The sequence below is a fragment of the Mastigoproctus giganteus genome, chromosome 5 (genome assembly GCF_048544385.1).
Source record: "Mastigoproctus giganteus isolate SK-2022 chromosome 5, ASM4854438v1, whole genome shotgun sequence".
Lineage (NCBI taxonomy): Eukaryota > Metazoa > Arthropoda > Arachnida > Uropygi > Thelyphonidae > Mastigoproctus > Mastigoproctus giganteus.
In genome coordinates, this window is record NC_143579.1 from 17,708,230 (window position 1) to 17,720,213 (window position 11,984).

An 11,984-nucleotide genomic window follows, 5' to 3' on the forward strand; every position below is an offset into this window, starting at 1 on the left:
ACAATCTTTCCCGGGCCGAATTGATCGACAGGGCTCTCATCTCAGTGGGATCAACTGATGATGTTACCAACAGCTAATGCAAAATGGGAAGCATTCACAGAACGTATCTTGAAAGCTACTAGTCTTTACGTGCCAACTAAGAAATATTGTTCAAGGTTTAGGCCTAAATGGATGTCAGATGAACTAATGAGATATATGGCAGAGAAGAAAAATGCATGGCATACATATAAATTGACATGAAACACAGAAACCTATGATAGATATAAGTTGATCTGTAACCAAGTTAAAAAGGAGGTTAGGCAGGCGAACGCAGATTACGAGAGATCCTTGGCAAGGGATGCGAAGAAAAACAGCAAAGAGTTCTTTACTTATGTAAACTCTAGAAGGAAGGGGATGAATCAGATTGGTCCACTTGATATCGATGGTTCAACTGTTGATGATCCTGCTCAGGTAGCTAACAAACTAAATGAATATTTTGCATCGACATACACACATGAAGAGTTATTCAGCGAGGGGAATGCCAGAGGTGTGTTCAACTCTAGCAGTAAGCTAGATAATTTTGTAATAACTGAGAGTAAAGTGGAGGACAAATTATTGAAGATAAACACAAGAAAGGCACCTGGTGTGGATGAGATCTATCCAGTTATATTAAAGGAGGCAACAAATGAAGTAGCATTAGCATTAGCATTAGCATTAGTAGAGGCATTTGATGCAAGAAAGCAAGCTTATGCAGCATCAGCCAAAAAAAAAAAAAAAAAAAAAAAACCCACTTCCACTTCATCCCTCTGTTCGTTCAAAATACCTGTCCAGCTGAGCCTTAAACTTATTTTGGCTATCGACCTCCACCACAAGGGATGGAAGTCTGTTCCACCAACCAACCACCCGCTGGCTAAAGGCAAATTTCCGCACGTCTATCCTACATCTGTCTTTCCTCAATTTGAATTTATGCCCTCTCAGGTGATTTTTCTGAGCTAGAGGAAGAATCCCATCAGCATTGAGCATGCTTAAACCATTCAAGGCTTTATACACCTCTATCAGATCACCTCGCTGGTGCCTAGTCTCCAGACACTGTAATTTGCAAAACTTAAGCCTTTCTTCGTAAGAGCACCCCTTTGTTCCATTCACTAATCTTGTTGCCCTTCTCTGTACTCGTTCCAGCAGCTCTACATCCTTCTTGAAATGAGGTCTCCAGACCTGTATACAGTATTCTAGGTGTGGCCTGACCATCGCCTTATACAATGGAATAATCACCTCCTTATCCCTGCTGGAAAGTAGTAGCAGACCCTTAGCCATAATTATGAGAGCTTCCTTGGACTCAGGGGAGGTACCTATAGACTGCAGATGTGCAAATGTGACCCCAATTCACACAGGAGTTTCAAAGTTTGACACAAGTAATTATAGACATGTGAGTTTAACTTCTGTTCGAGGAAAATTAATGGAGGCACTGGTTAAAGAAGCACTGAAAGATCATCTAGACAAGACTTCAGTTATAGCTCGGACACAGCATGCTTTTGTTAAGGGAAAGCCTTGCCTGTCCAATTTGATTGGATACTATGATGCAGTCACAAAAGAACTGGATGCCAGGAATAACTTTAGTATTATATATTTGGATCTTAGAAAGGCTTTTGATACTGTTGCACATGGAAGACTGCTGCACAAATTGGAGCAGTGTGGCATTGGAGGTAAATTGCTGCTATGGATAAAGGGGTGGTTGAGGTCGAGAAGAAAGAGAGTGGTAATCAATGGACACTGCTCATCCTGGACTAATGTTATTAGTGGAGTCCCTTAGGGTTCAGTTTTGGGACCATTGTTGTTTTCTGTATTTATAAATGATATTCATGATGGTATATCAAGCTTAATGTCCAAATTTGCAGACGATACAAAGGTTGGAAGGGTTGTTAAGAACCCTACTGACGCTATGCTGCTGCAGGAGAATCGGAAAGGTTGAGCAGATGGGCTGAGAGTTGGCAAATGAAGTTTAACATTGACAAATGTAAATACTACATATGGGAAACAGCAACCCCAGAGCAACGTATCAACTCTGTGGTACTACACTGACAGTAGTAGAGAATGAAAAGGACCTGGGGGTAATTGTGCAGGCAGATATGAAGTTCTCTGAACAATGCAGACGTGCTTCGAGCTTAGCACATGGTGTCTTGTCAATGATATACAGGAATGTTTCTAACAGGGATAAGGAGGTGATTATTCCATTGTATAAGGCAATGGTCAGGCCACACCTTGAGTACTGCATACAGGTCTGTAGGCCTCATTTCAAGAAGGATATAGAGCTGCTGGAACGAGTACAGAGAAGGGCAACAAGATTAGTGAATGGAACAAATGGTTGCTCTTACTAGAAAGGCTTAAATTTGAAAATTACAGTGTCTGGAGAGTATACACCGGCGAGGGGATCTAATAGAGGTGTATAAAGCCTTGAATGGTTTGAGCATGCTCAATGCTGTTGGGGGTTCCTCCTCTTGCTCAGAATAATTACCTGAGATGGCATAAATTCAAATTGAGGAAAGACAGATGTTGGATAGATGTGCGGAAATTTGCCTTTAGCCAGCGGGTAGTTGGTTGTTGGAACAGACTTCCATCCCTTGTGGTGGAAGTTGATAGCCTAAATAAATTTAAGGTTCAGCTGGACAGGTATTTAGAACGGACGGAGGGGTGAAATGGAAGTGTGTTTTTTTATGCTGATGCTGCATAAGCTTGCTTTCTTGAATCATATGCCTCTACTAATGCTAATTCTAATCAGACACAGTAACTTAATCTGGGAAGCAACGATTGACAACACACTAGCAACAAGAAACGCAGAAAAATATGTAACTGACTGGACTGTCCAAAATGAATGGACAACCTTCGGACCACAGAACTATAACTTACAGTGTCAGAAGAAATCTTGCAAAAGCACCAACTGCAAAGCACATGCTATATAGATTTAATATCCAGAAAGCCAACTGGGATGAATACGAGAACAACCTTCGAATACAAGAACAGCACCACATCGATACTGAAACAACTAAACAAGGAGGACTGGAAAACTCTGACCATATTCAAAGGAAGGCGGCTAAAATGATTACCACAGCGGCGAAGACCTCCATGAAAAGAAAAATCCCCTTGGTAGGAACGACGCCCTGGTGGAACCCGGAGCTCCATAGAATGAGGAAATTAGTCCAGGAAAAAAGAAAACAATTCCAGAGAGCTCGAAGGACCTGGCCGTCGGCACTGCATAGCACAATGTGCTATTCAGTGCCGACTGGCCAATATAACGGCTCTTTTTTTATTGTGTATATTATATGAAATTTTATTGATATTGAACCAAGATTTAATTAGAAATTTTAGAAAGATTTATTGTTATTTTTTCGTTTTATTTATATATTTTTATGTTATTTATTATTATTATGTTGATTTTGAATACATACGTTTAAATCAAAAGCTGTATACATCGCCTTTTGACCTTGAGAATTAGTGCATATGGGTTTCGGGCCTGGAGGCACGATGTATGTACATATATGTAAAACTCCCTTATTTGTAATGATTTAATGATTTAAGATTTACCGACTTAACCTTAGTGTTACGTATAGTATTTTGGCTGGTGCAGCATAAGCCTCAGGCTTCCTTGCACCATAGGGCTAATAATAATAATAATAATCCACTAACTTTTATCCAAGAAGTTACAGCAGTCCCTCTTCGAAAGAAGTACTACTAATAATTCTGAAATATCAACCAGCGTTCAAATACTAATACAAAACAATCTTGAAATTCTTGTAGTTAACAGTAATATTTTGAAGACTAAATGCTCAAAGCATAATACGTTATGGGTTGAAATTAACTATATAATATCGGTGTAAATACACCACAGTTTACCCATAAGTTTAACTACATATGTAAAGTAACGGCATCGTTCAGATTTTATCTCATATTGTGGCTATCTTCACAACGAGATACCAGGTATTGCACTACTTCAAATAAATAACGCTTCTCTAGTAGAGGAGACTACTGTTATTTATTCTCAGTGGGCACCACTACCCAGACGCGTTTCGGGAAATTGTTGGGCTCACTCATCAGTGGGCGAGCAGGTACCCTGGTAATGCAGACATGCCATCAACGTTGAGAAGTTAATTCCATAATATGAGAGATGCCAAATGGTAAAATGTTCAAAATATTATCATTAATTGTCAAACTGGTTGACCGTATTGACCATTAATGGTCAATACCAAATGGTCAAAATATTATCATTATCTTCACCATTTGGCATCTTTCATATTGTGGAATTAACTTCGCAACCTTGATGGCATGTCTGCATTACCAGGGTACCTGCTCGCCCACTGATGAGTGAGCCAACAAGCTCCGAAACGCGTCTGGATTGGTGGTGCCCACTGAAAATAAATAACAGTAGTCTCCTCTACTAGAGAAGCCTTATTTATTTGAAGTAGTGCAATACCTGGTATCTCGTTGTGAAGGTAGCCACAATATGAGATGAAATCTAAATGATGCCGTTACACTACGTATGTAGTTAAACTTATGGGTAAACTATGGTGTATTTACACCGATATTATATAGTGTACTTACAGTATATTCCTTATACAATCAACAAGGGAAATTGCTGACTTACGATCAGGAATCTGAAGATACGATCGAAAAATGGGGAACCTGCAGAAACACAACTACACAGCTCTACCCAGTCTACTGACCTATATTGGAAAAAATTGTTTTCTGATATAGTCGCATACAGATGAGATACCATGCACCTAAGATAAGGCCTCGGGGGGGGGGGGGGTTAGCACAGTCATTAGAATTGCCGTCCTCCTCTCACCAGGTAGAAAAGATCTGAGTTCGAATCCCGTAGTGACGTGAGGAATTTTTATGGGCAGTTTTCAACGTGGCTGAATTAGTCGGTCTCAGGTGGGGATAGCATGGTTTTTCCCCCGAAACTCGAGATTTTCATCCAAGAAATCGACATTGGGTTGGTTGTTACAGGGTTTTAGGAGCATCAGCGACCGATTTGCAACATATTGTGCCATACATATTATGTCTGTAAACTGTGCGTTCCGTAGTCCATTTGCTGTTTTTGTTGGACAAAAAACCAGAGTTTTCGGGAGAAAAAACCACGCTACCCTTGCCGGAGACTGTAGCTCAGCTGGGTTGTAGAAAAGGCCGCATAAAAATTCCTCGTTTTCTTGATATCATTCGCATCCAGGCCTTTTCTACTCGGCGTGGTGAGGACGATGATTATACCAAGTATGGTACCCATGAGGGTCACAACTAAACAACATACACGCGCAGTTTACAGACATATGATGAATGTTGCAGTTAAAACACTATAACAATAATCTAAGATAAGATACTTCGGAGAAGGGGTGTTTCACATATTTCGAAATAAGTACTTGATATAAAAATTTATTTACAACATTTGTTTATTCATTTTCAAAACATCGAGCTAGCCCTGCAGCTGTAGTCAAGCGTTACGTTTCTGGCCACCTGTGTATATTGTTTATGTTTATGTCTGCTTTTAAGTTTTATTCTTTCGTTTATTTTGGTAAGTTAAATATGCATCCATGTGTTAATTGTGTGTACCAGAGTGTATTAAAAATACTACATGAAAGTAATAATACTACAGTATTATTGCTTTCATGTGCACATTAGATCTGTTGGACGTAAAGTGTCGTATGTGTTGGAATTCTGCACTCTTCCTTGTAGAATTAATTATTGAAAATTATATATGTTTTTCCGCTGATGAGATTGTAATATTCATGTATATTCTCGCATAGGCCGGGTGATTTTGAAAAAGATTCGGTCTATTCTTATATAGTACAGTGTCCAAAATTCTCAGCACACCAACGGCATCAGCTTGGACGGAGTTTAATTACGAAATGGCTATTTTATTATTGTCGAGATCATTTTCTCGTTACTGGTATGTAATAAAAGGTGCTGTTCAAGTATGTTCAAAATTTTATAGTATTTTAGTAACGTGATAGATTGGAGTAAACAAGTGACACTGAAGAAGGCATTGCTGGATGGTTAGCGTGAAATCAATAATAATTAAGGAATAGGCTTGAAATCACGTTGCCAAATACTCGAATATAATTAAATGTACTAGGAAGTCAGGTTCTGTTGCACCAATCAGAATTTAAGTTTCCATATTCCTTTCGATAATATGACCAAACCTTCCTTTTAGTCAAACTACCCACATCTAGACCATTAGGTGGAAGTTTATTCCAACAATCGATTATTCTTTGGTCGATTTCAATCGAACCCCCCCCCACCCCGGGTTCGCTGTTGTTTTCTATATTTATCAGTGATATTGATGAAGTCATATCAGGCTTAATGTCCAAGTTTGCAGATGCTGTAAAGGTTAGTAGGATAGTTAATGACAATATGCTACTGCAACAGGATCTAGAAAAGTTGGACAGATGGGCTTGAGAGCTAGCAATTAAAATTTAACATTGACAAATGCAGAGTACTGCATATGGGTAGCAGTAACCTCAGAGTAACATACCAACTGTGTGGTACTACACCCAGGGTAGTGGAAAATGAAAAATACCTCTGGGCAATTATGCAGTCAAATATGAAGTTTCTTGAGCAGTGCAGATAAGCTACCAGAGAGGTCATAGCAATCTTGTCAATGATATACAGGAATTTTTGTGAACAAGGATAAAGAGGTGATTATTCCTTTGTATAAGGCAATGGTCAGGTCACATTTTGAATACTGCATACAGGTCTGGAAGCCTCGTTTTAGGAAGGATGTAGAGCTGCTGGAACTGGTACAGAGAAGGATAGTGAAATTGGTGAGAGAAATAAAGGGGTGCCCTTACCAAGAAAGGCTTAAGTTCTGCAAATTGCAGTGTCTGGAGACTAGGCAACTGCGAGGTGATCTGATTGAGGTGTATAAGGCTTTTAATGGTTTGAGCAAGCTCATTGCTAATGGATTGTGCCTCTTGGCCAGATTATGCACTTCAGGGGGCATAAACTCAAATTGAGGAAAGGCAGTTGCAGAATAGATGTGCATAAATTTGCCTTTAGCCAGCAGGTGGTTGATTGCTGGAACAAACTTCCATCTGTCATTGTGAAAGTTGATAGGTTAAATAGATTTGACGAAGAACTGGGCAAACTTTTGGAGTGAATGGATAGGTGAAAAGGGAAGGGTTTTTTTTTTTATTGTTTGTTTGATGCTGCATAAGCTTATGTCAGTAATAATGCTAAAGAATAATTTTTGTATGATATACTTCGATTTCAGTAAAGCCTTTGGTACTCTGCCATGCACCACTGTTTTATAAATTGTAGCATTGTGTCATTAGACCCCAGGGGCTAACATCTGGTGAGTATGGGCTTGGCACACCCAGGGTCCTGAGCTGGATATCATCATTCTTCTCTTTCTTGGTGATTCCCTTTCTGCTTTTCTCTCTCTCAGGGTAACTCACAAATTTTTTTTTTGGCTGATGCAGCAAAAGCCTTAGGCTTCCTTGCACTATATGGCTAATGATGATGATAATAATAATAATTAGAAGCAAATTAGCACTATGGATAAAGGGATGGTTAGGTGTTAGGAGATAAAGAGTAGTTATAAATTATAAATAGCCACTACTCTTCATGGACTACCATTTTGATTGAAGTTCCTCAGGAGTTGGTGTTGTACCATTTTACTGTTTTTAATATTACTGAACTTTGTATTATGTCTAGTATTTGATATGTAAATTTGCTGATGATACAAAGGTGAGGATAGTGTTTAATGTCAGTAAGCAGGGTATGCTGCTTTAAGTAGATCTAGATAAACAAAGCAGATAGGCTGAAAAATGGTAGTTGATGTTTTGCAGTGATAAATGCAAGGTGCTCCATTCAGATAGAATAATATCATTAAACATACCCATTTGAATGACATTAAACTCATGGTAGTGCAGTATGAAAAATTTTAAGATTAACTGTATAGTCTTGAAATTCTGTAAGCAGTGTAAACATGCTGTTAGAACATCATGGGAACAGCTCAGTCAGTGATATATAGGAACTTTGCCAGCAAGGACAAAGGTGATAATCCTGTATTAAGGCATTGGTTGAGCCACATCTGTAACAGTGCATACAGGTTGGAAAATCTAATTTTTGTAAAGACAGATCTATTGGGAGGGTGTAGAAGAAAGCAACAAGATTAATTTGAGATGCAAAAGAATATTCTTACTAAGAAAGACCAGGGTTCTGCAAATTTCAGTCAGGTAACTCTGCAGGCTTCTGCAGAGTTACTTGACTGAAGTGTATAAGGCTTTAAAAAGTATTAAGTAAACTAAATTTTGATGGTATCTGTCTCAGATGATACACACTCTCAAACAAGAATATATAATTTAAATTAACAAAGGAATGGTTGCACAATGAAGACACAAAAATTTTAATTCATTGAACAAGTAATTGATTTTGGAATAAACTTCCACTTAGTGTTGTGGAAGGGATAGCTTGAATAAATTTAAAGATTTGAACAAATTATTTGAACATGGACAAATGTAGTGTGTGTGTGTGTGTTATGTTTTGCTTTGCTTTGCTTTGCTTCCTTTCATCCTGTTTCCAACAATAATACTAAAACATGTTTAAGTTGCTATAAGAAATGCATCTGGGTTGTGAATAGCCAAAAAAATACAAAATTTTATTTTTATATATTTTAATGTAATGACTATTGTAAATGAATTAAATTAAGTTTAGCTTTTGATTAGATCAACCCCTGCTAAGATAATAGCATTAACAGCTGCTTTGTGCCATCAAGAGATAATAAATGAAGAAATATTGGTACACACAGGAACTTTTGGTATGTAAATTTGCTGATTATATAAAGGGGAAAGGGATTTAGCCTCCCCTCTGTGGGTGTGCCCGTGTGAAGAATTTCATTGTGGCAAATGCAGTATGCTTTAAACTGATAAGTGTTAACGATTTGCTGATGCTATTGGGGCAGTGTTAGTTGGGTCAGAAAATTGCCAGCTAGGTTGGGGGGGGGGGGTGCACTGGCTAATAGATTAACTAGAGCCACAGGTAGAGACATGATTCTTGTGCTGCTTGTATTGGAACATGTAACAGCCTCAAAATAAGGTGTCAAAGATTTCAAGGCATGTTGGATTTCTACACGAAAAAAGAAAATATGTGCACTATGTTAGGTTACTAAGAATAAAAATGGCTGCATATATGTACACCAATGCTAGGAGCATAGTAAATAAATTTAATGATTTTGAAGTACTGATCAAGTTATCAGATGCACGCAATTTGGGGATATCAGAGACATGGTGTCACTCAGATATAAAGGTTGCAGAATTTAAATGTGGGGAGTACAATGGGGACAGACACGACCAGTGATGTATCCAGGTATCATTGTGAGGAGGGCATAGCAACCAGGTCCAGGTAACATCGTAAGAGGAGCATGGTGACCAGACTTTTGATGGTTTTTTAGAACGCCTCCTGCATTCTGTTTCTTAATTTCAAATTTTTTGTTAAGGGGGGCATATGTCCTCTCTGCCCACCCCTGAATGTGCCTCTGGACACGACAGGAGGGAGGGGTTATGCTCTTAGTTAAAACATAAAAATCTGAAGTTATGCAGCCAGTTGACTTGGGTGCAGAATTGAAATTGTTTCTATGATACTCCTTATTTTAGAAATTAGTAATGCAGTCTTCCATAGTATTAATCCATATATATATATGTGTGTGTGTGTGTGTTAATACAAAAAAAATTTTATTTTAAAAAGCTTTAAAAAAAACTAATTACTGTACTTTTTTTATGGTTTCAGCTTGAGTCTGTTCATGAGGACATCTTGTTTTCAGGATATTTGTATCACACCCCTGAAATATCATAGCACTCCAATGTCTTCAAGGTCAGTTCAAGAACTACAGATTCCTCATCAATTTGGTCACATTGCTGCTAAGGAATGGGGTACAGAAGGCCAACCTGTTTTAGCAATTCATGGATGGCAAGACAATGCGGGTACATTTGACCGATTAATACCTATTTTACAACCAAATCTTCATATTGTTGCTATTGATCTTCTAGGCCATGGCTTATCTTCTTACAAGCCTCCTGGGTGTTTTTATCATTTATTAGACAGAGTCCTTGAAGTGAAACATGTTGCTGAGTATCTTGGATGGAAGCATTTTACTATTCTGGGTCATAGTTTAGGAGGATTAATTGGTATTTTAACATCTGCTATATATTCTGAAATGATAGAGACAGTAATTGCATTAGATATAATTAAACCTGCTTCTAGGGCTGCAGAGAGAATTCCACATATGACAAAAGCTGCAATGGAGAGTTTTATTCAAAACAGTCAAAAGGGAAAGGAACCACCTCCAGTGTATACTGAAGATGGTGCTGTGAAAAGACTTGTTGAGGGTGTTTTTGGTGAAATGACAGAAGAATCTGCTAAAATTCTTTTGAAAAGAGGTTCAAGAATGTCCGCTTGTGGACAGGGAGTTGTGTTTTCAAGGGATATTCGTCTGTGGTGTCCAGAAATGTATATATTCCCACATGATGTTCTGAAGGCATATCTTTCCAATATGAAATGTAACTTGTTGATAATTAAAGCAGATTCTACAAGTTATGAATATCAAAATAAAAACCCAGAGGTACTAAATGAATTTATTGACATATATAAAAAATGCTGTAAAAACTTTGAATTAGTAAAAGTCAAAGGTAATCACTTTGTTCATATTAACAACCCAGAAATTGTTGCACCCATTATAAATTCATTCTTTGATAGTTTAAAAAGTTCCAATCTTTAATTATAAAAATTAGTAACTTTGAAAGTGCCCTTTCATGAACAGAAAAATCAACTTTATCTAATTTGAACTGTGAATATTTTAGGAATGGTGATTTATTTTAAAATTGATATTAGGAGAAGATAAAATAAGATTGAACCATCATTTTAACGTCCATTTGCACTTATTACATCTTTTTTAAGGGTTGTATGGGGGGGAGGTATTAAATAGTAATATTAACATAATTATTTTTCTAATGTCTTTTTAGCATATTTCTGTAATTATTATATCGTTATAAACTACAATGTATTTTTAATCTGATCATCTTTTCTATTGAAATATTTGTTCTTGTTCCCCACACTAGATAATGAAACTAGTTTCATTAAATAGTTTATAGTTGCATAATAAGAAATGAATGCTTATTACTATAAATATTTTATTTTTTAAATAGTATTAAATGCTTTATATATCAAGAGATTTTATTTACTGTTTAGTAGAGCATTCCACCATAATATATTTGAAGTTTACTAACTCAGTGTACAAAATAATGGACAATAATAAATGGAAATTCAGACTAATGAAGTCTGACTTTTCTAGTAGTTTTAACTGAATGTTGAATGGTTGTAAATAGAGATGAGTCATAATTGAAATAATCAATTATGGGCATCAAAATAATTGATTATATGGAAATTACTTGCTCTCTTCCACTCCTTCCATGATGATGGAAGGAGTTCGGGGGGAAGAGACTATTGTTTAAGTGGTAACAGCACCTTTTCATTAGTTTTCATATCATTTGGCTAAATTCTTCCTCTGTCATTTTACATTCTTCTTCGGTTTTCTTGTTGTCGATTTCATAATTAACTAATTTCATATAATCAGTATTTTCGGTTATTGGAATAATTGATTATGCTCAATGCTAGTTGTATATATGAATGATTGATATGAAAATTATTTCTGACTATTAACAAATATAAAATAAAGCTATATTCTCAATAGAAATACAAAGATCAAAATATGAGGTCTGAAATAGTAAGACTGGAAGTCTTGTTATTTCAGTTAGAAAGAGTTGGCTATATACTTGCACACAGGAATTTTTTTTTTTTTTTTGTATTAAGGATATGGTTTATAAAGTGTAGGAGCTGGCCATGTTTGTGTATATACTTCACTGTCTCCTAAATCTGACTTTAAAATTTGAAATTTTACTACTTGGGCACTGGATTCTATCCATCCACACACTTTGGTGCATGGTAATTGTAGAGGACATGTA

The 11,984-nt window shown here is 37.0% G+C and overlaps 1 protein-coding gene across 2 annotated transcripts; it reads left to right on the forward strand.

The window, feature by feature from the left end:
- Positions 1-5,441: 5,441 nt before the first annotated feature.
- On the forward strand, positions 5,442-10,929 carry LOC150085210 (serine hydrolase-like protein 2). 2 transcript variants are annotated; one of them, XM_090373099.1, is made up of 2 exons: positions 5,442-5,539; positions 9,754-10,929. In XM_090373099.1, exon 2 carries the CDS (start codon positions 9,767-9,769, stop codon positions 10,739-10,741), a length of 975 nt encoding a protein of 324 aa, XP_090229225.1. In that variant the 5' UTR covers positions 5,442-5,539; positions 9,754-9,766; the 3' UTR covers positions 10,742-10,929. The 2 variants fall into 2 exon arrangements, with proteins under 2 accessions (XP_090229225.1, XP_090229224.1); XM_090373098.1 differs by lacking the exon at positions 5,442-5,539 and adding an exon at positions 5,814-5,914.
- The last annotated feature ends 1,055 nt before the right edge of the window (positions 10,930-11,984 follow it).

What these genes read in the sequence shown, in the direction of transcription:
- LOC150085210 (XM_090373098.1), top strand. Translation starts at nt 5,874, where the DNA reads ATGGCTATTTTATTATTGTCGAGATCATTTTCTCGTTACTG. An exon ending in AGATCATTTTCTCGTTACTG is followed by an intron (nt 5,915 to 9,753) that starts GTATGTAATAAA and finishes TTATGGTTTCAG; the next exon opens with CTTGAGTCTGTTCATGAGGA.